This window comes from Rhinatrema bivittatum, chromosome 18, assembly GCF_901001135.1.
Source record: "Rhinatrema bivittatum chromosome 18, aRhiBiv1.1, whole genome shotgun sequence".
Taxonomy (NCBI): domain Eukaryota; kingdom Metazoa; phylum Chordata; class Amphibia; order Gymnophiona; family Rhinatrematidae; genus Rhinatrema; species Rhinatrema bivittatum.
In genome coordinates this window covers 33,706,767-33,734,612 of record NC_042632.1, presented here as the reverse complement: position 1 = coordinate 33,734,612, position 27,846 = coordinate 33,706,767, and the positions used below count along the sequence as shown (strand labels likewise).

Sequence of the window (27,846 nt, the reverse complement as noted above, 5' to 3'; positions counted from 1 at the left end):
CAGTTTGGGAAGAGCAGAGCCATCTCTAAAACAGTCAGACTCTGCCGTGGTCTTCAACTTTCATTACAAAACAACGCAAACACAGAAGTATGAAGAAAAAGACTCATGGCTAAGAAAAAACAAATATAGCTTTATTATCAAAACATTTTTGCAGCAAAATAAAAACCTTTGTTGACTATCACATAGACTTTTGGCAACAAATTTATAGACTTTCTAAAATGACAGCGAGTGTTTAGCCAACATTTATGTGATTTTAAAACAGCAAATGGCACAAATAATTTATATTATTCAGTTGGCACCCTCTTTTTCAATCTAAAGACTTTTTACATTTTTGAAAGTTCCCCCTAGCTTCTGAAAACCATTATTCTGAATCTGTAATAAATCAGGGCACTGCTTCCAATAACCCCCCAGAAAGCCATGCAGACATCATGGTGATACTGGAGCATACAAAACACCTCCAAAGGAAAGACAAGTAAAGAGATTTAAACAGAAGGGAGTGGTTATAAGAAAAAGGCATACAAGCTTTATGCCATTCCAAAAAGTGTAAAAATATGAGAAACAAAGAGCTAGCGATAAGAAAAAAGGGATGCAATACCAGCAAAATACAAGCACAGCAAATTGTGTGTCACCAAATGAGTTCTGCTTCCCTCAAGCAAAGCCCTACCCTGTTCTTTTGTAAAGCAGAAAGGAAATGTGGTTCTGAATAAAGGAGGAGGCATTTCTCTCTGTTCCTTCTTTAAATACTACACATGATCTCTCATTTGCTAAGTCTGGGCAAACCCATGAATCAGTACCTGTTAATTGATGCTTACAAACAAATGTTAACGGAAATAAGAGATCCCCTGGGCTGTGGGCTTCCTTGTACTGATGATGCAAGAAATGAAGGCTGACTTCTGTTTCCATAAGGCACTGCAGCACAGTATCCACCCATGCCCCATCCCTTCTGACACATAACAAATAGCTGGGTAAGCTCTGACCCCTGAGGAAGTGCAGGTTCTGAAGGGTCACACTACAAAAGCCGATTTGGGATTAGGAAGTAAAATTGGTGCGTGGGAGCTTTCTCGCTGCCCCTTCCTTCCTTCTGCCATGTGCTGAGCAGTACAGAGTCGTTATTCACTAAACCCCTTAGTCTTAGATTACTGCAAATAGATTTTATTCACAAACCAAAATGAAAACAAGATGTCAAAATGTCAGAATACATCAGAAAACAATAAGAAACAAAACACCCAAAAACTGCTCTTTCAAAAAAACATTGTGCGTATAGCTAAGTCCATCTACTCTAAGGAAAGGTAGAAAAGCAATCTTACTGGTCAGCCCGGTTGTCAGCTTTCTGCTGCCTGTGCAGGTAATGCTGACAGGAGCCAGGAGAATTCACCGTCATTGCTCAATAGCGACACCTAGTGGCCAAAGTTTAGGATCCTCCATGTCTGGAGTCGAAGCTGCGGTTTATGGCCCTTGGAGGAGGGCTGCTGCCAAGATGGCTGAACTGCGCTGGGAGAGGAATTATAAAACGGGGAACATTACCCCATGTAGTGGAAACTGAAGGCCTGTTCCCAATGAGCTGGAAGCCCAAAAAAGCATGAAGAAACCGCCAGGCCAAAAAAAAAACAGGGTTACTGATAAACCTTAACACCTGTAGCTAGGTAAACTACCATAGGCCCTTAGCATCATTTCCAGTTTTATTCCTACGATTTTATATCGTGGCAGAAACAGACTCGCCTGTTCTCATACACATAAGCAGCAACTCATCTCTGTTACATTAGCAATGTATCAGATGTTAAGCAATCTACACTAACATCACTGTTACTGTGACAGGGCTTCCTCAGCCAGTCTCCCTTCTGACTATACGACATCCTGCTAAGATGTTAGGAACACTGTATGTCTGATTACATTGGCTGGGGAAGCAGATGGTGGGAGCTTACACTGCACTTAAAGAAGCCAGAGTTTAGTGGGTTACAATTGTACACCTGCCTCAGTCTAATGAGATGTGCATCCACAAACAAGCCCCACCATATTCCTGAAACAGCTGCTGTAATTATAATGGGCCTGATTTTAAAAAGCATTTACTCGAGTAAAAACCAGGTTTACTGGAGTAAATTCACTTTACTTGAGTAAGTGGGTTTTTGAAAATTGCTACAATAGTAGCTACATTTACGCATGTAACTCCTTTTGAAAATTACCCCCAATGTGCCTAGAAATCATAAATATGCCTGTTCAGATTAGAAATATTTTCAGAGGAACCCCCCCCAGGCAGAGAACAGCAGATAAAGCACTTGTATACAGCACTTTGCAGTTCTACTGCTACATTCTGGGCAGGAGGAGCTGCTGCCCGGAGGGTACCTGTTGTAAGTGCTCATTTTATGTGCTCTTTGCTATCCCTCTGGTCATCCAACACCGATTGCCCTGAGAGAAGAGAGTGGAAGCACACTGAGGGCTGCTCGAGGCTCCAGGCTGTCCATGTATGCTGCAGCTGGACTGTCTCCCCCACCGACGAGGCTTCCTGTGCTCCAGGAGTGTGGCAGATAGAACGCCGCACCGCCCGCAGCGAGAGATGGCGGCTGCCCACGCAATGGCTGGCCCAGTACTTTGATTCTGTCCAGAGTAGAGAGACTCGGGCTGGATGATGCTGTTCTCAGAGTCAGCTGAGGGGCATGACTACATACCAGGTCTGTTGAGGGAGAAAACCAAAACATCCAAACTGTCATTTTTTACTACATAAAACAAGAAGAATTAAATAGAAGCACGTTCAAAAAGTGAGTGTCCAAAAATAAATCAGAAAAAATGCCTGGCATCCCATAAACGTGCTGCCTATGCTATCACATTCAGCACCGAACAGAATCATTTACCAACCACAAAGTCCAAACTTTATTTCAAAAAACTCTCAAATGAAAATCCTTGAAAAAATGCTTAGAAATTTTTGTTGATTTTAAAGATTAAATACATTGACCCCGCAGTTCCATATTTCCAGCCAAACTGATGCATTGAGCCAGTAGCTGCTCCAGTACTAATTTGCTGACCCTGACAGATATCACAATCCCTAATTGTGAGAGTCCAGCCCAATGTACACCCAGCTCAAGTATCCAGTAGTGTAAATTACAGCGCAGTCTGCCAGCAGTAGCCAGGACACCAAAAACATGAGCTTCCCGCCAGCAGCGGGAAGCTCATGTGTGGCTGGAACCTAGTGGCGCGAGCTTCCCTCCAGCAGCGCCCTGTCTGTCTGGCTGGATCCCAGCGGCATGAGCTTCCCGCCAGCTGTGCCCTCTCTGTCTGGCTGGATCCCAGCGGCACCAGCTTCTCGCTTTAGCGCCCTTTTTGAATCCGGCTGGATTCTAGCGGTGCATGACACAAGCCAGCATTAGACTCCAGCAGGCTCCAAGTCTCCTCAAGTGTCCAGAGACCCTTTCCTGATCTGAATTCAGAATTGGAAGTTTTCTATGAAAAGAACAGTGAGAGTACCTTGCAGTTGTTTTTGGTGGATGGCTTTCAGCATTTCTCGAGCTGGTTTATTTCCTGTTGCTGCTGCTGTCTCATAATGTTTTATTGCCTCTTCGTGGTTCCACTGAACACCAAAACCACTCTCATAACATACTCCTAGATGGTATCTACTTTGAGAATCCTGAACAAACGACATGAGTAAAACCTGGACACATTTAAATTACAATAGGGGAACATGATGCCGAGCTATGAATCACTTCAGTAAGGAAGCTGGGATCTTTTTGAAAAACATAACTGGGGAGAATGACCCTAGCTGTTTTTGAGTTTAGCTGTTGTTTACTGTGGATATCAGTGACTACGAAGCATGGATCACTTTCCTACCTCCCTATTCCCCCCAATCAATACACAGAGATTGCACTTTGAAATTTTGAAAGCTTTCAGCACCAGTACACAACAGCTGTAACTTACTACTCAGCTTTGGATGTGACTAGTAAACTTAAGCAATGTATAGTTATTATTTATATAGCATCAACGTACACAGAGATATGCCAGACAATTCGCAAACTCTTACTTTCTAAAGTCTGAGCACAAACAGGTTACGAGGCCAATGTACTAACTCAGAGGGCAGATCGCAGAAATGGTTCATTAATGTACGATAATTTTCTTGTGATAACAGTTTGCACGATATACAAATCAGGTTCATGTTAAGTTTGCATTAAAAGTTCTTGTGAAACCGCAGGCAAAAAAACCCCCCAACTACATCTCTGAAAGGTGTGGTTAAGTTTCTTGCAAAAAGGCCATTTTGTGCATTTTAGCATTGGAAAATTAACATTGCAAATGTAAATAATGAGCAGATTTTCTTGATTCTTCACCTCATTTATATTATTTTGAATTTACAAACTCAAAATACTGCACATTAGATGCATCAATACGTGCCCTTTTGGGCATGGAAGATGGCCACTGACAGGATACTACAACTCCCAGCATTCTTTCAGGTGATTACCAAGCAGCCAGCATCTCTGAAGGGAAACTCCTAACACACTAATAGTTAAAAGCATTTTCAGGTGTTGGCTCAGAGGTCAGAAGGAGAGAGCGAGAGATGAACTGTGGCATGAACTAACTTTACCAAGCTACAGAGACACAATCGCTGCAGCATTAAATGGTCTGCTTGTTCCAGAACTTTACCAAGATACTGAAGGACAATGATAGCAACATTTTTTGAATTGTGAGAAATAAGCGCTGTGTTGTTCCAGAACCTGGCCAAGTTGATGCAACTCATTATTGCTCTCTGCTTTAACAGCAGGGGGAAGAGAGGAAAAGGGGAATTAGATTCAGACATTGAATTTTACTGTCTGGGAATACAAATAAGCATGGGGGTAACTTGCGGATACAACTGTTACTACCCTTCACCAATAAGCCTTATACTTGTGATGTAACTCCAACACTGCTGTCTGCTTCAACGGCAAGAGATAATGGGGAATTGGACAGCAACCATCAAGGGCCCTGACTTTAATGGTTTGGGAAACTAAGTATAGGGGTAACTTGACGGCACAGCAGTTGCCACCCCCTGGTGATACCATTACAAGGGAGACATGTATGGCACGGCAGATGCTACCATAAGCTTGCTGGGCAGACTGGATGGACCGTTTGGTCCTTTTCTGCCATCATTTCTATGTTACTATAAGTTTCCAGCTGCTAGATACCCACAGCGTTTGTTACTCTGAGATTGAAAGCCTAGAAATGTTGATGGGCGGTTTGCAAGTGTTTAATAAACAAAGTAGGAAAGATTCACAAAATGTTTCTGAACCTAAAGAGCGCAGGCTAATGTAGTAAGAATACAGATTGAGAAGCAAAGACGGTGTTTCCAGGTATCTGAAGAAAGGACAAAGGGGAGCCTTTTTACAACAGTGCAGATGAAATAGAGGACTTTGTGCTTTACCTATCTGTTTGAGGCAGCAGATTCTGGGTTGGGGGATACAGTTTATTTTATTAGGGGTTTTGATGTTTTTGAATTTTCTAAAAAAGCAGATATATATTTTCTAAATTAAATACCTATAAGTTGGCTGCCTAATAACTTAAGGATGGGGAAAATAAAACCTGGGAGTCCAGGTTTGCAGATCAGTGCTATAATCAGCTACCAGATTCACAATGAAAATCAAAGTCATGTTCCTTGCCTCAGATGCCATCATGGCTGAGGAATTCTGAGGCGAACCTGGATCGATAATTTCCCCATATTCCTGTCATCAATGCAGAATAATTCCAATCTGCATCCTAGCTTTGAGTTTCCTCGCCAGCCATCTGCAAGACTGAGTGAGTCTGGGGGCTTCCGCTGCACATCTCAGCAATTATTTCTTACCCCGTTTTCAGCTGCCAGCCACAGGTACTTGACTGCTTTCTGTGGATCAAAGTGAGGGGCTTTGGTATAAAGCACACCCAGGTAAGCCTGTGCCTGCATCAAAGACAAAGACATCTGATCACTGCAGCAGAAACATAGCCCAAACTGCTAGAGAGTACTTCACTGGCTGCCAGGCAAACACAGGGCCCAGCACCTCTACGATGAAAAAACTGAATGGCTAACTTCATCACTTCATTTCCACACCCCCTTCAAGAATTACTAGATCAACCGGCACAGGGATGGTGTCAATTCCTTCCCTAAATAACTTAAGAGAAAGAACTCTCTCTATTGCTGGACCCCACTATGGAACTCTATTCCACAGGAACTCGATTGGAAGCTGACATCAAAATATTTAAAAAGGGCATTCAAACTTGGCTTCCAAGAGCTGTTAACATAATGATTTCAAACTACTGATTTTATACCAAGGTAATGTATATAGTTTTGATTTTATTATCTCTACTTTTACTTTACTGCCTCTCTAATTGTTTAAGTTTTATGATTATTTAGCCTACTAAAACATTAAGAAACTATGCATCTACTTCCTTTCTTCTTTTGGAAATGCAAATATTTTTAAATGAATTTTTGCTAACTACTGTAAACCAATTTGATATGCTCGCATGAAATTATTAAATAATAAAATAGAAAGAAGCACCTTCCAACTGGAGACGCACCTCTTTTAGCCCAGCTTCTGCGGCTTGTCTCAGCATTGTCAATGCCTTCTGCGTATCTTCTGCATTTCTACCAGCCTTGTGGTGTAAAAGATACCTGGCGTAGCGGTATAATGCCATGCTATGTCTCTGGGAAGCTGCAAGCTGGTAATAGCAAGCTGCCTGGCAACAGAAAGGGAAACCTAGTCATAAAGAGGAAAAAAAAACACATTCCCCTCACACACCTACTTGTGAGGGGTGTTGGGGGAGGGGGTCTGATCAATGCCACATTTGGCACCATGTGTATCATGAAGTAAGACACTGTGAGACACTCTGCAGAAGATAAACTGTCTGCTGAGCTTCACCAACACTGCTCCGTTAACTAAACATTAGAGCAGTAGTCATCAATTACAGATATATTTGATAACCAGGGAGGAAGACAACACCATACGTTTGCTGGGATTTTCTAGTGATTTTCAACATTACCCTACTGAAAATAATCTCAACCTCAAGTTCTGGTCATTTTCAATAGTGTACCGTATGAGACCATGGTGGATCTTCCTCCCACGTTTGTACCTGACTGGGGTACATTAGGGGAAGTTATTGGGCTTCTGGACAGACTGACGGATGGATTGAATCATCCCTTAAATGCTTTTACATGTGTTGAAAAGCACTAAAAAAAAAAAACCAGCATTCAAAATGCATCAATGCATACAAACATAAAAAGTCTATTCCAATGCATACATTAGCTATCCCAAAGCATTGAGTAAGTTTTGGATACTAACAGAACATATATGCACGCATACACACAATCTGTCATTCTGGTCGTATGAACAACATTATCTGTTTTTCTAAGGACTGCTTGGACAACTCAGTCTACCCATTCCAGTCTTTACTAGGCTTCCTAACCAAAGGAAGATGAACTTCTGCTAAAGTCCAAAGCAATGGGCATCAGACTGTAAAGACCTTCATGTGACAGACAGACTTATTTTGCAGGGTCTGAGCAGTGAACCATGCCCGAGATGTTTTTCTTGGTAGAAGATGAGAAACGTTTAGGTGAATGTGAACAATCTGTTGGGGGTATGGGGTTTCCTGGAGAAGTTCCTCTCTTATCACCCTTTAATTTTGGTACAACATTTGGGCAGAAAAGAATGTTCCACTATAATTCTCTTATGTTTAATAGCAGATTCTCTGTTCATCTGCATATGATCAAGTTCCATGTCTGCCACAGAAACAGGTCTTCTCATCACACATGAACAGACCAATAAAAGAAGCTCTAGATGTCCCAGGATGCAATTACAACCGAATTTACACTGCTCAACAGATTTCTCGCCTCCAGTGCTAGGAAGAGCACAAGGGTTTCCGTCTAGATTATGTCACAAAATACACTGGAATGTCATCTTGGCATTGTCCATCAAGAAATCCTGTACTGGTGAATCAGACCTTCCCCCAACAGGAAGTAATGTGCCATCTAACTGGTTTGTTTTATGACTCAGAAGTGTTATGAGTTTGGAATCTCTCTGCAGGTCTCCAAAACAGCTCCATACCTTCTCCATATCTTTTGCTACACCTTTTCCTTGCTCATAACACACACCAGTGTTAAACTGGGCTTTGCTGTAGCCCCGATCAGCGGCTGCCTGGAAGCAGAAGAAAGCTGTGTTGTAGTCACCGTCCCTGGAGTTCTCAATACCTGTAAAGAATGTTATGGACTATAGTCATTGAATGCAGTGGATTATAAAATTGGTTTAGAGCATGAGGAAAATGGCAAGTAAGATAGACCTGAACATAATTAAGCTACAAATCTGTGCAGATATCACTGGGCTCATCATATTTGGTACACCCAAGCATAACAAATTTTGAAGCATAACAAATTTTGTTATGCTTCAGTTCTGTGCACTAATCCAGAAAGCATACCATATGCACCTGACATTCACAACTGCTGTGGGTGTACCAAATATGATCATCATACAATGCAACAATCTGCATTACATCTACTATAGTTGTCCAATGTGTTGCTTCTATCACTGTCCCGAATTTGAAGACCAGAATTAGAAGCAGCAAATAATCATAGGTAGGAAAATTAGGTCAGGAAAGGACCAGCCCAAGTCCCATTGTGCAAGATCCAAAGATTCCACCTGAAACTGCACTAGGCAGGTGTGAAAGTCAGACTTCATAATGCCAGAGATACCGGAAAGACAAGGCTGAAAAGCTACTACTACAAGCTCTGCTGAATGTTGGGTTTATGACATTCAGAACCAATACCAGTCCTAACACACAAACACTAGGCTGTACACCTAATACAATTTTTAACAACCACCTTTCTTACAATTGACAGATGACAGTCAGGACAGGATTCCTGACTGTTCTCAAGAAGTGCGGTTAGTGGTTTCTACATTGAAGGAGGCAAGACTGGATGAAACTAAAGTGGTGGCTTATTCTGCTTGAAGCCTGTTACTTGATATCATGTGGAGGCAAAATAGTCACTTTTCCTGTGCTACTGGAAATGGCCCGCTTATCACCTCCAGATTTATTTATTGACAGGGTGGCTCGCCTGCTTCCATACCAACCCGGAGTTTCCTCCTAACCTGGAGGCAGACGTCAAAAAAACGTGCTGCTGCACCGAGCTGCAATTTCTTTTCCCTGCAGGCCCTGTAGCATTTCCCGTGCCCCATGGTCACAGCCATGTGACCTACACATTACCGACCCACCGAAAAACTTTCATCCCAGTCACCTCAAATGGCTCCCCGGGTCACAGAAGTGCCTCGGCCTCTCCCTTCCTGTGAGTTCAAACAGCAGGATTGCTGTCCCCCCTAGCTATGCCTCCTTGAAATTTTAATTATTTATTTTTTTTTAAAATAGACAGTCCTGCTGACCACCCCAAAGAAAACAAAAAAATACTTCCCTGCAGCTGGTCAGTGTCCAACGAAGGGAAGACCCAGAAGAGAGGACTTCAGCGGGACTGAGAGAACCAGACCCCTGGATGTCAATCCTCTAGAGAATTCGGGCTGAGCCAGACCAAGGATTCCAACCCCCTGCTTGCCCAGCTCTACCTGAGGTATGGTCCACAAAAGCATCTAACACCTTCCCTAGATTTTATTCTAGGAAAGGCTCATTTTTTTATTAGAGGAAAAAGTGTAGAAAATTATTTCACCCAATTTTTGAAACTGATTTTTTTCATTGAGGTGTACTTTTTAAAAAACTAATTTTTCAAGTAGTGTGTGCATAGAAGTGTGGATTTTTGAAATGTACTATCCTAGGACAGACACACTGCCACCTTGTGGCCTCTCCTGTTATTGCAGCCTCCCATTTATCTGAATCCACTGAAAGCAAGAATATCACTACTAAAGTACGGTGGGGAGAACGAATGAAACCAAGGCAGGTCGTGTAATTGTGGAGATGGGCCGCACTGGTTGTGGCAGCATTAGCATCAGCAGAGCCAGGATGCATCAAGGTTCAAACCCCACTGCTGCTCCTTGTGACTTTGAATAAATCACTTCACCCTCCATTGCCTTAGGTAAAAACTTATTGTACAGAACCTGAATGTAATTTTCTTTAAAAAATAAATAAGTGTGTGATGTGGGTGACAGGGAATTTGGCATCAGGGCAGCACGGAGGGAGGGGACTGGGATAGGGAGGGGAAGCTGGACTGGAGCCAAAGGAAGCCCCAGTACTGATCCCCCCCAATTTAGATGCTCCTCTGAAGCTGGGATTCTGTTATAGTCGTAGGTGAAAGAATAACTAGAAATCCTATATGTACAGAATAAAGAAATTAATTCACCTGCAAACATGTTGCAGATTTCAGCTAGTATCTATAGAAACAAAGATTAAGGACCTACGACTACATCATATAGTGTTTTAAGCATTTGAGGAAACAGAAGAGTCCTAAGGGTTTACTGATATTTTAAGGTTTGTTTCAGTTTATCTTAATAGTTTTCAGATATTTTGGCCATCACTTTCTCCTTTGTTTTCTTTGGCTCCCTTTTTCTTTACTACTCCATTATGCTATTCTGTGCCAAATGACTCGCAAACGTGTAGGCAGCGCGCCAGAGAAGCAGGGTTTAAAGCGTTTCCCACTGGAGAATTTATATTGGAGTTTAACAATTTTAGGGGAGCTTTCTGTGTCGTGGAGGGGAGAAGGAGGAAATCAACTCATTTTAGAAGAGACAAAACAGTTTGGCACAGGAGAGCAGTCTGGATCCAAGTTACCGAGAATATTAAGAATTACGGAGACGCTGGTTTGGGATACTTCCTGCAGCCTGGAGGCTGCATCTTCCAGAGACTCTCCTAGGCTGGGCTCTTCCTGTCAGGGGACACAAAACACAAGTCAAATAGAGCAAAACTAATGCAAAGGTGAGAAAATTAATCTCAGAAAGAGAGACATTAGAGATTTTCTTCTGTTACCATTTCCTACATTTATTTTTTGTTGTGGGTGGTATTTCTGCGTTTAATGGTTCTCAGTGCTGAGGCAAAAGAAGAGTGGAGTTTATGAATGATCTCCCCTGCCTTGCCCTTTTGATCAGTATGGAGCCAAACTACAAACCCAAGCTAGTACCAGTACTCTGGGCTTCCCAAGTAGGAAAAACAGCCAGAGTAACTGAACAGATGGCACAAGAGGCATGGCCACACTTTTTGGTCCCCCAAAATCTAAAAATATCTTTGACCCATAAAGAAAGGAATTACAGAATACATGCAATGAAGGAACAGAGCAAACTGACACTGCATGAGGACACTTAAAAACACCAGGCACAGAAGCAGCAATGCAATCCCCTCCTGTATTACTGAGCCCCAGCACCAGAACAAAGTCAGATCTGGTCTCTTTTTCCTTTAGGTGAAAATAGTGCCACAATGTTTTAGAACTTGGAAACTGGCTTGCGGGTCACTTAAAGTAAGGGCAAGAAGGCCAGGCACTCATCGGTCATCTGGTCAACGTCCTTTTGGTAGGCCCTAATTGGAAATTAAACAGGGAAGCAAGACATCTGTGCTGACTGCTGGAAATTACCTGTGGGGGTATCTCCTCTTGCTCTAAGCCACATCCGGTGAGTCTGCTGCTCACGAAGGAAAATTCGTCTGCAATATGATATGAAATTCTATTAGTGACATGTTGTCATGGGGTGGTGGAAGATATGAGAAACAGCAGAGGGGAAACACCAGTCGTAAGGTAAGCACTGATCAACCTTATTCCTTCCTCAGATTTCTGTAGCAGCTCATTGCGTCAGGTCCTACTGTTTCACTTGTCAACTTCCTATTCTATAGAATGCAACCTCATTCAGTACCATGAAGCAAGCTAGGTGCCTAAGAGCTTGATGTTGGTGCCAGAGTTCAAAAGGAGGGCATTAGGTACTGGCTATTCTTCACCCAACTTTGGCCCTCATGCAAGGAGAAGCAGCCTCGGCAGCTGGTCATCTTGCCCACGTGCACAGATGTATTTTATTCATTTTATGATGTAAACCATTTTGGGCATAAAGCTGACTCAGCCGAGAAACGTCTTTACCCTTCATGCACTGCAGCAGGCTTAGCATCAGTAGATCAACAGCATAGGAACACATGAAAGCAATGCAACTGGTTCCTACAGCTGTTTCTTACCTCTGGCATGTGCTTCCTTTTCTAAACAGAAAGCCACCAGGAGAGGAGAAGGAGTTAAGGGAACTGGGAGCACAGCTCCCACTGTACGTCTGCACTGTCACAGCCTACAGCTTACTGACACTATGCCAACTGCAGACCGATGGATGGGGTGGGGAAGGGGGGGAGAAAGAAGGCTCAGTTTGTTTCTCCTTAGCATTTAAGAATTACTGCAAAAGGTCAGGTACAGACATTAATAAAATCCATTCTTGATATCAAAGAAAACACTTTATTAGGTAATTTGCCTCGAAGTGGCTAGCCAGCCACAAAAGGCAGAATAAAAATATCAAAGATAGAAACTTTGAATTATATGACAACTCCTAACTGGTCTAACCTAATACATACCAAGCAGACCATGAACTTAACAGCATAAATTAAGCTAATCTTGCTTCAGCTATGTTTCGGCGATCATGCCTGGATCATTTAGAGATCATACAAATGGTTACTCCCCTTGTTTGCCCCATCCATCTTCCCTCTCACCTAGTGCAATGATTTGTTAGAGGCTGCCATGCCTGCTCCATAATCTTTCTCATTTTTCTCTTCTATCTGGTGGGTTGATAAGATCTAATATGACTGAAACTATACTGAAATCACATGATCCTCTACAAGAAAAATGGTGTCTCATCTGAGAAAGGCCTCCAATGTACAACTGGTGGACTGATGATACATTTAGCATGTATTTGGCTGCTGTGGTTTTCTGCAAACAAGAATTGGTTTTAACTTTGTAGCGGAGAGGGGAACAGATCCCACACTTTAGCTATCGGGGTGTGAAGAGCAAGAACCATACCTTCCACAGGACTATTGTAGGTCACATTCTCCCCTAAAGAGGAGGAGGAGGAGCTCTCAGGAGATGAATTTCCAGTCTGTGAGCTGGAGAAGCTGTTCGAGACTAATTCTTGCACTGCATATTCGTTCATACATGATGCTTTACTTTGCTTAGGCACGATCTGGCTGCGTAGTGCTGAAACACAAAGAACTAACATTTAAACCTTGAAAATAAGCTCAGAGATGCACATTATTTGATTCAGAAAACCAATCATGAAACAAATAGCTACCAAAGAGGTCTGTAGACACAACAGTGCAATGCATGTACAAGCATCATCATATGTTGTGCATCATTGCTGAATCAAATGTGCTAAAACAAAAAAGGCTCCCATATAAGCTACAAAGGCTTCACTTAGTAATTCCAACATGATTGGTTAATGGACTCTTGCAGTACAAGCACTCTCTACCAGAACAGTAGCACTGACATTTCTAGGTAGCCCATCTATCCAAATGCAACAGGTTCTGAGAGCTTGGGATTAGAAAGTGTTAAATATGGCATCCCATTCAAGATACTGAGTCAAGTACAATCTAAGTTTTTGTCTTGGGGTGCTGAAAGATACTTACTATAACCCTTTAGTATGAAAAAGAGGGAACTCTAATTCAGATGGGAACACCTACTGCAAGAGACAGAAAAAGGTTCCAATATTTATCAGAAGCTCCCCGAGTCCAGATTGCTGTACCTTGATGTTGCAGGAGACAATCTAGAAGCTTGTTTAGGCAACGATGCCAGGAAAGACTTCTCTCTCTATGAGGAGCCTGCAAAGAGCCCAGAAACAGGCCTTGTCTGGCCAGCTGCAGAAAGACTACCGCTGCGGCACCCTGCAGAAAAATGTCCATCATAACATACCAGTAAAATACACCTCATCTGTTTCTACATTACACATGCAGACCACCGCCTTGTTTCCCAACCTGGTCTCAAAACTTTACTTCTAACACATCTGGTTTTCAAGGCACTCATAATGAATATGCATGAGATAGATTTGCATTGGGGATAATACTGCTAATCAATCTTATGCATAATCATTTTTGATATCCTGAAAACCAGGCCCTTCAGATGAGGCAGTGATTGAGAAACACTGATTTAGGGAAATTCCTAAAATAAGCGCAACGTTAGAATCCATCAGGACTCCATCTACAGAACAAAAGCTGCACATGAAATCAAGACAATACCGAATGCCAACACCTACGCTCCACATGCAGTGGTTTTCAAAACAGTTTGGAACCAAGTAATATCCCAATGCAAATATATCTATGAAAATAGGAAAAGAAAAATCTAGTTAATGTAAAAAGAAATATATCCTTTTTCTCTCTCTACTACAGAATGAGGAGAGCCAAAACAGAAAAAGTGACCATAATACATTTTTATTCAAATTGGCTTTTTACTGATCACATGGTCTTTAACCATGAGAACATTAACCTAACTGATCAGTGAAAGTTAAGGCTTTCTGATTTATTTCGGACAAAATCTTTTAATCTGTTTTTAATGATTTACAAATTTTTATCTTTTTATTAATTTTATTATTTTTTGTCTCATGAAAAAATTTTGTTTTTGGTTTTATAACCTTTTTGTCGGTTTTTATTTGTTCGGTTGTGTATGTCTGAAAATTGTAAATTGCTTAGAGCTTAGGCAGTAAGAGATCAAGAAATACAAATAAAATAAATACTGCATGCCTATCTATAAATTATACAATATGGAGTTTTGTCTTCCTTAATACAAAATTAAGCCTCCAGTGTTCAAATGAAATATTACCACAATTATGTTATTGAAGCATGAAATTTACCAGGAAATAAGTTTTCAGTCCTCTCTGGCTAATAAATATTCTCAGCTATCACAAAATCATTGTGTGCTATTCTGCTACTACTTAAAGAGACCATTTCTAACAATGTAGTGCACTGCAGTCATTAACCTATCCCCAAGGGGGCCAAAGCTGTTTGCTGTTGCTTACCCATCCAAAAGCATCCAGAGCAGAGTACTGTGGTGGTTGTCTTTGGAAAGACCTAAACGTCTTTCGTTCTCTCTGGTCGTTTTGATCGTTTCCATTCTTGGAGCTAGATGAACAAAAGTCACAAATAAAGATAACATAAAATAAACTTAGAAAAACAAAGCTAAGAGAAGCTGGGAAAATAGTCTAGAGAACAAAGATGTAAATGAAAGAAATAACCAGCCAATACAGTAAAATAGAGAGGAGGAAAGAGACTTGTTTTTAAACACATAAAAAGGAAGTTTAAAAGTGGCATTAGAAGACTGATGAAGTGAAGGAAAGAAATGAGTAGAGGATGACAAAGAAACACACTTGCTTAAAAGAAAATTGGTTCTTACCTGCTAATTTTCATTCCTGTTCATACATAGAAACATAGAAATGACGGCAGAAGAAGACCAATAGGCCCATCCAGTCTGCTCAGCAAGCTTTCACACTTATTTTCTCATACTTATCTGTTACTCCGACCACTGAGTTCAGGGCCCTTATTGGTAACTTTTTTGATTCTAATTTCCTTCCACCCCTGCCATTGATGCAGAGAGCAGTGTTGGAAATGCAAAGTGATGTTTGAGGGTAGTAACCGTGGTATCGAGCAAGTTACCCCGATGTTTGTATACGCATACTGCTCAGATCAATGCCTTGTTAGATGTTGTCTGGATGTAAATCCTATTTCTTCATTCCCCCCTGCCGCTGAAGCAGTGAGCTGCGCTGGATATGCTTTCCAAGTGAAGTAACAGGCTTAATTGGTTCAGGGTAATAACCGCAACAAGCAAGCTACTCCCATGCTTATTTGTTTACCCAGACTGTGCTACCTTGTTGGTTGCTGCCCGAATGCAAATCCTCTTTTCCTCTTGCCGTTGAAGCATAGAGCAATGTTGGAGTCACATTAACCGTGTGAACGTTTATTGAATAAGGGTATTAATCACCAGGTAGTAGCCGTCATTCCCGCAAGCCACCCCCATACCTCTTCTCTTCATTCCCATCCTCCAGGCTTTATGGATCCAGTGTTTATCCCACGCCCCTTTGAAATCCTTCACAGTTTTGGTCTTCACCACTTCCTCCGGAAGGGTGTTTCAGGCATCCACCACCCTCTCCGTGAAGAAATACTTCCTGACATACCCCAGATCAGTCCAGACACCTGGGCTTTGCCTTCCTGCCAGCAGATGGAGACAGAAGAAAAGCTTTACTGACATTGCTACTTAATCTAGCATACCACCTGCAGTCCCTCAGTATGACCTGTACCCAAGCCAAGATGAGAACAACTGCAATACAAATTTTAACCCTCCTCTTGAAATGAGCATGGAGGAAGGTGGAGTCCTCGAAAATGAAGCTCTTCCGTCAAATATGAATGATAGACTTTCCAACGAGTAACAAACTCTCTGCACTATGTACAAACTGCATATAGCTGCTATATACAAACTGAATATGAAAGTGGGCTTCCAGAATGGGTGGGCTCTAGACTGATCTGTGGTATTCGAGGAACGAAAATCAGCAGGTAAGAACCAATTTTCCTTTCATGTTTATACCCTAGATCAGTCTAGATGCCTGGTATATACCAAGCTACCCTAAACTGGGCGGGAACTTAACAGCCCCGCTCACAGTACATTCTTCCCCAAACCAGCTGACTCCAGAGCCAGGCCATCCAGATAGTAATGTCTGGTGAAAGCGAGCGACGTCCAAGTAGCTGCCTGACAGTTCTCCTGTGGAAAAACTGACACTCGGCCCAGGAGGTAGCCTGCGTCCAAGCTAAGTGGGCCTTCAGCCCTTTTGGCACTAGCTGATCCCTACGAATATATGCCAAGCCAATTTCCTCTTTCAGCCATCGTGCAATAGTTGTTTTGGAAGCTTTATTCCCCTTCTTTGGGCCATGCAAAGTATGAAGAGGTGATCCGATTTCCGAAAATTGTTGGTAATCTTGAGATACGTCAACAAGGCTCAATGCACATTCAATAAATGAAGTTCCTTCTCATGTGGTGTAGACGCATCCAAGTTTGGAAACACAGGGAGCTCCACTGTCTGAGATGAAAGGAAGACACCACCTTTGTCAGGAAAGAAGGCACCATATGCAATGACACAACCTCCTCTGAAATCTGCAGAAAAGGGTCTTTACACGATAATGTCTAAAGTTCTGAAATCCTTCTGGCTGAACACATAGCCAAAGAGATGACCTTCAGGGTTAGATCCTTTAGAGATGCCCTCTTCAGTGGCTCAAACGGAGCTCCACAAAGTACCTGCAAGACCAGATTAAGGTTTTTCAAGGGACATATCTTCTTCACTGGAAGACGCAAAAGCTTCACACCACGAAGAAACTGAACCACGTCTGGATGAGAAGCCAGGGACACTCACTATACTTTACTCCAAAGACAGCTTAAGGCTGCCATCTGTAATCGAAGGGAATTAAAAGCCAGTCCATTTCCCAGACCTCTTTGCAAAAATGTCAGCATATGCAAAACCAATGCTTGAGTTAGTTGTATGCGCTGTTCAAAACACCATGTTTCAAATACTCTCAACACCCTAATGTACGCCAAGAATGTAGACAGTCGTCTAGCTTGCAGCAATTTGGTAATGATTTCTTCGGAATAACTCTTCCATTTCAAGCAATGCCTCTCAAAAGCTAGATTGCAAGACAAAAGCAATCCGCCTGATCCAAAAATATTGGACCCTGACGGAACAACCTTTGCAGATGCCCGAACCTCAATGGCCTGTCCACCGCCAGGATTTACTAGATCTGCGAACAATGGTCGACTTGGCCATTCTGGAGCCACAAGAATCACCTCACCAGGGTGTCTCTCTATTCGTGTCACTCGTCCCACCAGGGGACATGGGGGAAATACATACAGAAGGATCCCTGTGGGCTAGATGGTAAAACCAGCACATTAATTCTTTCCACTCCGTGATCCCTCCTGCAACTGAAAAAGCAGGGTGCCTTGGCATTCTGTCTCGACGCCATCAAATCCATGTGAAGCATACCCTGATCTGAAAGAGGCATATCGCCTCCTCTGCCAGCTCCCGCTCTCCGGATTCTAGCCCCTGCAGACTGAGAAAGTCCACCTAAATGTTGTCCACCTTGGCTATGTGAGATGCCGCCAGGTGTTGCTCCACCCAGCAAATCAGCTCCTGCGCAACATTCTGACTTTAGGTTCTTTCTTGATAGTTGATGTAAGACACTGTTGTTGCACTGTCCGATACGACATGCACCACTCATCCATGCAACCGTGGCCAAAAAGACAGTAACACTAACCGAACCGCCCTAGTCTCTAATTGATTGATAGACCATGATGCTTTCTTGATTGACCATCAGCCTTGAGCCATCTGTCCCTGACAAACAATTCCCAACCCTTCAAGGCTGGCATCAGTGGTTACCACCACCCACTCCAGGACAGGACTTCCAGCTCCACTCTTTGCTTCAGATCGGCCCAAGAAAGCCATCACAAAAGATTGAACCTGGCCTCCCCCCCCCCCCCCCCCCAGAGGGCTAACAGAATTTGAAATTTCTCCGATAATGGATTTCATTGGGATAGGAACGCCCTTTGAAGGGGGCGCTTATGCGCAAAAACCAAGGAACTAGATCTAGTGTAGTGTAAATGCCATCAAACCCAGGACCTGTAAATAATCCCAAACACTGGGCACAGTGTTTGGGATTATTTGAGACCAACTCAGCGAACACCTGGCCAAGGAACTAGTGCACCTCGACCTCTCCGACGCCAACTCAGCAACTTCATCATGGACCAACATCACTAAAAAGGTTGCAGATCAAATGTGCCCCATGATGACTAAATATATCAATCCAAACAAAGACAACAGGAAACCTTGGTTCACTCCGGAGTTGAAAAAACGAAAACATGAATTGAGATGCAAGGAACAAAATTGGCGAAAAACCCCATCTTCAACCACCCTCCTCATCTACAAATCGGGCCTCAACTCATACAGAAACGACATCAACAAAACCAAGAAAGAATTCTTCTCCAAAAAAAATCCACCACCTCATTTTTGATTCAAGAGCTCTTTTCTCCTATGTTTCAACCTTCACTAAACCCCCGGCGCCTACCATTCCAGACGATCAAGCTCTCAACAAAGCGAACGAACTAGCAGACTTCTTGGACAATAAAATCACCTCACTCCTAGACCCCTTCAAGGGATCATCTACACATCCAAACCACGTAATCAACCACAGCCCCCAATCATCGCACCTAACCGTTCAACAATCATCGCACTCAACCGTTCAACAATCATCGCACTCAACCGTTCAACAATCATCGCACTCAACCGTTCAACAATCATCGCACTCAACCGTTCAACAATCATCGCACTCAACCGTTCAACAATCATCGCACTCAACCGTTCAACAATCATCGCACTCAACCGTTCAACAATCATCGCACTCAACCGTTCAACAATCATCGCACTCAACCGTTCAACAATCATCGCACTCAACCGTCCAACAATCATCGCTTTCAACCACCCAACAACCATCGCACTCAACCGCTCAACAACCCAACACAACCCCAGCAGTGCTCGACACCTTTGAGCCCACATCCACATTAGAAATAGAGAATATCCTCAAGAAGATAAAACCATCCTCTCATCCATCAGACCATATTCCTTCAAACATACTGAGTCTGATCACTAACACCATAGCCAAACCTGTTGCAGACATCATTAACTGCTCTCTCACCCAAGGCCAAGTCCCTAACCAACTCAAGTTAGCCATGCTCAAACCGCTCCTCAAAAAACCCAACCTTTCCACCTCAGACCCAGCTAACTTCAGACCCATAGCAAACCTCCCTATGATAGCCAAAATTATGGAGAAAGTTGTTAACAAACTTACAGAATTTCTTGACGAAAACAACATCCTCACCTCAAACCAATTTGGTTTTCGTAAGACTAGGAATACCGAATCGCTATTAGCCTCACTATCAGACACTATTATCTTTAATCTGGAAAAAGGCCAACCTTGCCTCCTCGCTCTTCTGGATCTCTCATCAGCGTTTGATACCGTAAACCACCCGTGCCTCCTGCAACGCCTAACGGACATTGGCATCACAGGAGCAGCATTCAACTGGTTCAAATCGTTTTTGGAGAACAGATCATACTAGGTCAAGATAAATAACAAAGAGTCTCACGCCATCGAATCCAAGAGGGGGGTACCGCAAGGATCATCCCTCTCTCCGACTCTTTTCAATATATATCTTCTCCCGCTCTGTCACTTACTCACCAACCTCAAGCTAATACACTTCCTATATGCGGATGACATACAAATTCTCATCCCTATAGAAGACTCACTACACAAAGCCATGTCATACTGGAATAAATGTCTTTCAGCTATCAACCAGTGTTTAAGACCAGCCTCAACCTGGTCTTAAACACAAACAAAACCGAAATCCTCATTATAGCACCGGAAAACTATGTCCCACCCACACCTCCTATCGCTAGCCAACGTCTGGATACCTCCGTGTACTCCACCTCGCAACAAGTAAAAGACCTGGGGGTCATCATAGACAGCGGATTCAGCCTCAACAAATTTGTTAATAACACAACAAAAGAATGTTTCTTTAAACTACAAACCTTAAAGAAACTAAAGCCACTCCTTCTATACAGAGACTTCAGCATGGTGCTACAAGCCATCATACTCCCGAAACTGGACTACTGTAACTCTCTCCTCCTAGGCCTACCAGCATGCACCACCAAACCACTTCAGATGGTCCTGAATGCCTCGGCAAGAATTCTCTCAAACGCCAAAAAAAGCGATCATATCACCCCAATCCTTCATCATCTCCACTGGCTTCCGATTAAATACAGGATCCAATTCAAGTCCATAATGTTGATACACAAGGCCTTATATAACATCGCTCCTCTCAACTTAACATTTCAAATTCAGCTACACTCATCCGTGAAACCGACTAGAAGTGCGTATCAGAACAGACTAATCACCCAACCGGCGAAATCCTCTCTGAGGAAATGCGCACTATCCACAGCGGGCCCTTCACTCTGGAACTCGCTACCTCCAGACCTTCGCCTTGAACCTTGCCACACTACATTTAAAAAGAAACTTAAGACTTGGTTGTTCAAACAAGCATTCCCTTAGAGCTAAGAGCAGGAAGAAAGACATTTTCAAATTATTCGTTCTTTCCCCAGCCCCTAGCATATAAAATTCCTGAAGAGATCAATATTGAATTGTACTTAATCATATAATCATGTTATTTATTTATTATATAATCATATATTCATATAATCATGTTGACAAACATATAACCATTTTATTTATTTATTAATGATTAATGTTGACAAACATATAACCATTTTATTTATTTATTGACTCGCATGTTATTTATTAACTGTTTAGCAATATATACTAATTTGTTACTTTGATTAATCTGTTCAATGTAAACCACTAAATGAAGCGATAGTTTTGTTCCTTGTAAACCGGGGTGATATGTATATTATACAGGAACTTCCGGTATATAAATCCTTTAAATAAATAAATAAAATAAATAACAACGGCAAACCGAGTTCTGCAGCTTCACAATCCTGTCTGTTGTGAGAAATACCTTTCCAATCCGGTGTCGAAACAGGCTGCCAGATACTCCAAGAACTGGGATAGTATGAGATTGCTCTCTGCCAGGTTCACCATCCAGTCCAGAGAACACAACCTCTCCATTACCCATTGGGCATGACCCATGACTGCTGACATAGGCCTTCTGAATTTGCCTGAATGAGCCAGTCATCCAAATATAGATACACCAGGACTTCCTCCTTCCGTAGAATTGCCACCCACCATCACCATCACTTTGGTGAACATACGCGATGCCGTTGCTAGCCCAAATGTAAGGTCCCAAAACCGAATGGGTATGTGCAGCTGGATTCAAACAACCAATGATGGCCTCAAATTTTACCATCTGGGGTACTGATAAGTATGAGTGTTACCTGCACAGCACGGCAGTTACTATCCTTAACAGAAGGCATGGGTAATACTACCTTTAACCAATAAGTCTTGATGCTTTTGAAGAAACATCGCTCTCTGCTTCTATGGAGGGGAAGCAAAAAGGGGGACTGGATTCAGATGCCAACCAACATGGGCCTCAGCCTTTATGGTCTGTGGTCATGAAATGCATACATATGGGAAAAAGCACAGGACTGCTTCCATGGCCACTTCCAAAAGCAAAGCAAGTCAAGCAGCATTGTCTGGATTTTCAAGAAGGCTCCTCACCCAGTGAAAATGTCACTAATGGTAATTTTTATGGGTTTGACAGCCGCTTTGTTTTGACTGTAAATATTGCTACCTTATCCCCTTGGGGATAACTGCATGGTGCAGCAGCTACTACCCTTAAGAGAAACATGGAGGCAATCTGCATGGCGCGGCAGTTAACTACAATAAGAAGCTTGCTGGGCAGACTGGATGGACCATTTGGCCCTTTTCTGCCATCATTACTATGTTACTATGTTAAAAGTCTAGTTAAAGAAACAGGTTTTGACTGCTTCTCGAAATTAATAAAAAATGTGTTTCTACTCAGATGTCCAAGGGGAGGGAGTTCCAGAGGAGGGGAGCTTGGTAGGTGGAAGAGGATTAATAAAAATATAGATCATATATAATTTATAATCAAAATAAATTAATGAAAAACCCCAGACTCCCAAATGATTCATACGCCCTGCTCTCACTAGGGACTAGAAGAGCTAAGACATGAATTACAAACATAATACAAGCATTAAATTACAAACCCCAAAACCTAAACCTGAATGGCCAGGGCAATAAATACTACCAAATAGGCCCCACTAGCCCCTAGGTCTTCCTACTGATAATGCAATCTACCTAAAGCATAGGTGGCCCAAATGCCCCTAAACACTCCCAAAAGGGCAACTACTTCTGGGATGCCCTTTCTAAGATATCCCACCTCGCTGTGGGTCACTTGATGAGGGCGACACACGTGATATCAGCATGAGGGATGGGGACTTAATGGTGCCTTCCTTTTGCTTTCTTTTATACCCTGGGCAGTGGGTATAAAAGATTGTGAATATCTGTTATCTCTGTAGAGTTTTGAAGTGTAATATTTTGTTCATGTGCATACATACCTCTTACTACTTGTACTCTGTCCAAAGTGGAGTAAAGAAGAGGAATTAAAGACTTCAGTTTCACTGTGTGTCCCTGGTGTCACATGTGCAGAGCTTGGACCAGGAGGCACATGAAAACGGTGCAGGGCTGTAATGGGGGAGAAGAAAGAGTAATGTTTGTTACATATTTCATATTTTTCTATTTACAGTCAATATACTCATTTTAAAAACAGGGCCTGCTTTCTTTTGTATTGGTTGTTAGTAACAAGTATAAATTACGTTTAACCAGCAAGAGTCCTAACTAGGTAATACAAGGGATTTCCATGCTTAGTGCCCTTGCATGGAAATCCCATGCAAATAAGGGCATTAAGCAGTACTCCCTGATGGAGAGAAGTGCTTTGGCCTGGCCAGGATTTTGTTAGTGCTGGAAACTTAACTGCAGGATCGGATGGAGTTAAGTTTCCAGCACTAAGAAAAAAAAAACAAAAAAAGGTTAAAAAAGTAAAAAGTTAGCTAAGGGTAAAAACTTTACAAAATGAGGTATGATTTACGCATGTTTCAGATTTGTATCTATGCAGAATATAACCTGTCAGATAAAGTACTGAAACATGTAAAGGCATGTTAGCAGCTTTCTGGCAAGGAGATTTTCTGGACCAATATATTCCTACTGTAAACATATGGAGATACCGGTATAGCTATATGGCAGACACTACGTAATGTAATGTACCATACAAACCTCATAGAGCTCCATTGGTTTGGTGGCTCTCAGGCCATACAAGGCACCATTCTTACCTAGAGAACGCTCTAGTAGCCGCACTAAACTCTCTGCCAGATGTGATGCTTTTAATTGACTGTAAGCCCTCTGAGATCGGAATATAAATCAAATCAATAATTGGAAGAACGGCTAAATTATCCGGAAATGTTGCTTATGCATGACTTTTGGAGCTACTCCAGAAAGCGTAGGAAGAGAGGCACGCCCCCCCCCCCCCCCCGCGACGTGAAAGGTTCAGGTGTTACATCATCTTCGCACAATGACAGCCGTCCATTGAAAAGTCCCTCAACCTTCAAAACTCCGGTTTACACAATAATAAATACTACGTCTACGCTCGGGGGTTTCACCGGACCTCTGTCGCGCTGTCACTTATCCCGGCACGACTCTCCCGATATGCCCCGGGCAGGTTTCAGGAGCTCGGCTCGGGAGGCCGCGTCGGGGAAGACACGCGGACCGCAGGCGTGCACAGGCGCCGGGCCCCCCCGCACCTACACCTCCAGACGTTCCCCCAAGGACGCCAAGTCCCGGCCGCTCTCCGGTCCGACAGCGCCACTCACCTCTGCTCAGCAGGCCCGGCAACCGCCACATCGCGACAGAGCACCCTCCCCCTCCCGCTCCCCACAACCACGCGCGACCCTCGCGCCGGAGGACGTCGCAAATGCCGGGTCAGTGCGCAGGCGCGCGCGCGCCCAGCCGGAGCCAGCGAGAGCAGGTTAGAGTGGCGCCGCGCGCGCCCCATAGACACGAGGCACCCGGACTAGAGTGGAAAGATACGGGAAGGGCTGAGGGCGACGTTGCGAAGCTTTGCGAGGAGGAGAGACGTTTTATGAAAAATCTGTTTGTTGCTTTCAGAAGGCAAATTCAGTACGAATCAAAATCAGAACTTTCGCCAACAATCATGTGCATTGTTCCATCAAGGACACGACCAGACTTGTGTCAGCTACAGAGACTCCCAAATGTGGTCCACCCACTTTTCAGGTGGTACGTTTAGGGCAGTGGTTCTCAACCTTTTTTCGGTCAGGTCACACCTGACAGATGGTTGTCACATGCGTGACACACTGAACACATGACGGTCACGGGGCTAAATGTAAACATAGTGGGCCGGATTTTAAAAGCCCTGCGTGCGTAAATCTGGCCGGATTTACGCGCGCAGGGCACTCGCGCGCCTATTTTGCATAGGCCGCCGGCGCGCGCATAGCCCCGGGACGCACGTAAGTCCCGGGGCTTTGTAAAAGGGGCGGGAGGGGGTGTGTCCGGGGGAGGGAGGGGGCAGGACCGGGGGCGTGGCCGAGGCCTCCGGACCAGCCCCCGGGTCAGGTGATGGCGCGCCAGCAGCCCGCTGGCAGGCGTAAATCTGCCAACAAAGGTAGGGGGGGTTTAGATAGGGCCGGGGGGTCGGTTAGGTAGGGGAAGGTGAGGGGAGGGAACAGGCAGCGCGCGCAGGTTGCACAAATGTGCACCCCCTTGCGCGCGCCGACCCCGGATTTTATAAGATACGCGCGTATCTTATAAAATCCAGCGTACTTTTGTTCGCGCCTGGTGCATGAACAAAAGTACGCGTGCACGTAAATTTATAAAATCTACCCCAGTCTCTGTATCTACGGGATCCACCCTGACCCCTAACAGTGGGTGCAGAACCTAACTAGGACATTCCCCTTTCAATTTACCATGCAAAAAAGATATTTCTGGTGTCATCTCAGTAACAGCAACATAAACACTCTCTCCTATCAGGTGCAATAGCCCTCCTTATGAAAAAATAATAATTTACTACCAATACATGTCCTATTGAGAAAACACAACAAATAATATTGATACAAATGCCTACATGCTTGTAAAATACTTCACATCGGTCACACACAGAATCGACCTTCACCAAGTACAGAAAGACCGCAAAATCCAAATATGGAGACACTGGAATGGAGATCCAAAAAAGCTACTCTGCATGCAGTGCAAAACTGAAGAAATGGAAACAGAAATATAGCACCTAATAGACTTCCAGGATCTGCAATAATGCACACAAACTAATGCACAAAAAGTTACACCTGTATTATGGAACTCATTCAAACAGTAACAATCCTATCTATGAAAAGGCAACACTACAAATATTTAACCAGGCCCTAAACACCAATACACCTCCTATGAGGAAAACCAGAACAAGCCAAGCTGCTATAGATCCCTACACAGAAACTACAAGCTTGCAGAATACCTTTACCTGGGTCACACACACAGAACACAGATAGACCATCACCAAATACAGAATAAAGTGATCATCAAGTAAATGATTTTGTTTTCCCATTGTTGCAATGAATACACTCAGTCTGGCTTCTTGCTGTTTCCAATTCAGTTTTTGTCTCCACATTTCTATTTATACATTTCTCAAGTAATATAAAATAATAATTCTAAAACTAGAATAATAAATATAAAATAGCTGATAAATAGAATAATATCTGATCATTAAAAACTTACAAAATTATTAAAAAATCCCTAAACACCAATAAAATATTTCAAACAGCAGGCACATCACATAATACCCAATAATTAAAATGGCAGTCAATCAAGAAAGATAAACTTAAAAAGCCACCTTTACTTACCCTCACTAGCAACTCTCCTACTCCTTTCCCTTGTAGGCCTTAACACACACCAGAAGCAGCAATGGCTGGTGAAGCTCTGTTCTGACGTTCCTCTTCCTTAGGGTCCATGATTTGTCTGTCTCACACACACATATACACTTTCTCTCACACACTAGTCACACCCCTGACCGATCTCATTCACTCATATACATCAGTCACCTACCTGACCAATCTCTCTCTCATACACACACCAGTCACCTCCCTGACCAGATTCTTGCTTTCACACATTTCTTTCTCTTACACATGCAGTCTCAATCACACACATTCTCTCATATATTTACACACATGCTGGCACTCTCTGTCTCACTCACTCCGACTTAATATCATGGCAATATTAAGTCGGAGGCCCCAAAAGTTAAAAAAAGTAAAAAATAAAAAAAAAATTTGAAATTGGCCCACGGGTTGAAAACCGGACGCTCAAATTTGCCGGTTTCCGAACTCGTGGCTGTCAGCGGGCTCGAGAACCGACACCGTCAAAATTGAACGTCGGTTGTCAAACCCACTGACAGCCGCCGCTCCTGTCCGAAAAGAGGCGCTAGGGACGCGCTAGTGTCCCTAGCGCCTCTTTTTACTGCTGGGCCTAATTTAAGTAAATTTATTTACTGTATCGCGCGCACAGGAGAGCCTCTCCCGCGACTTTTACTGTATCGGCCCGATAATGAAAATACTAGAAACATTTTTTGAAAAGGGGAAGAAGACCTCAGTATTGGCAAAAAGATCCGATTTCCTAGCGTGTAGCAGATGGACTCAGGACCAATGGGTATAGTGTACTCCTGATGGCAGTTGCAGACGGATCAGATTTCAATCTGACGTCAGCCCTAGTACATACACCCCTGCAGGAAGTGCAGCTCTTCAGTATTTTCCATCTCCATAGCAGTTAGGGACTTCCTGCACTCTCTCACAGCGTTCGAGTACATTTAACGGAGAAAACCCTACTCCGAGCACGCAAGTTCTCCACATCTTTAACATATATAAGGATTTGGAGAGCATTCGAAGCCTGGTGCGAGGACCACAACATCATAGCACGCTCAGCCAAAATTCCTGCTGTCTTGGAATTCCTACAGAAGGGTCTGTCCTTCAACTCCATCAAGGTACAGGTGGCCGCATTGTCATGTTACGAAACCGAGAGTGATAGCATAGCCTCTCACCCAGATGTTTCACGCTTCCTGAAAGGAGTCAAGCACATCCGCCCACCCCTAAAGTGGCCGGTACCCTCTTTGGAACCTCAACCTGGTCCTGGATTTCTTAGCAGGAGCCTCTTTCAGACCTCTCTGCGTCCTGTCTCTCCGACTATTAACCTTGAAGACAGCCTTCCTGCTGGCAGTTTGTTCAGCCCGTCATATATCCGAACTACAAGCACTGTCCTGCCCTGAGCCGTCCCTCAGGCTCACCCCGGGAACCATCCAGCTACGCACGGTCCCCTCGTTCCTCCCCAAGGTGGTGTCTCACTTCCATATCAACCAAACCATCTCGCTACCATTGCCGGATGAGCATAAGA

General features: G+C 43.3%; 1 protein-coding gene across 1 annotated transcript; it reads right to left on the bottom strand.

The window, feature by feature from the left end:
• Window positions 1-109: 109 nt before the first annotated feature.
• On the bottom strand, window positions 110-24,418 carry DELE1 (DAP3 binding cell death enhancer 1). The gene is made up of 12 exons (XM_029583609.1): window positions 24,276-24,418; window positions 22,968-23,094; window positions 14,868-14,970; window positions 13,602-13,740; window positions 12,884-13,057; window positions 11,477-11,544; window positions 10,684-10,777; window positions 8,025-8,167; window positions 6,502-6,660; window positions 5,792-5,884; window positions 3,457-3,616; window positions 110-2,668 (listed from the first exon to the last, which is right to left on the bottom strand). The coding sequence occupies exons 1-12, from the start codon at window positions 24,304-24,306 to the stop codon at window positions 2,385-2,387; spliced, it is 1,575 nt and encodes a 524-aa protein (XP_029439469.1). The 5' UTR covers window positions 24,307-24,418; the 3' UTR covers window positions 110-2,384.
• Between the last annotated feature and the right edge of the window lie 3,428 nt (window positions 24,419-27,846).

Bases quoted from the DNA above. Each gene is read 5' to 3' on its own strand.
- DELE1 (XM_029583609.1), bottom strand. From the start codon at position 24,306: ATGTGGCGGTTGCCGGGCCTGCTGAGCAGAG. The intron at 23,095-24,275 runs GTGAGTGGCGCT...CCCCCATTACAG, and splicing joins GCCGGGCCTGCTGAGCAGAG to CCCTGCACCGTTTTCATGTG. The intron at 10,778-11,476 runs GTAATTTCCAGC...GTCCCCTGACAG, and splicing joins AAGAGGAGATACCCCCACAG to GAAGAGCCCAGCCTAGGAGA.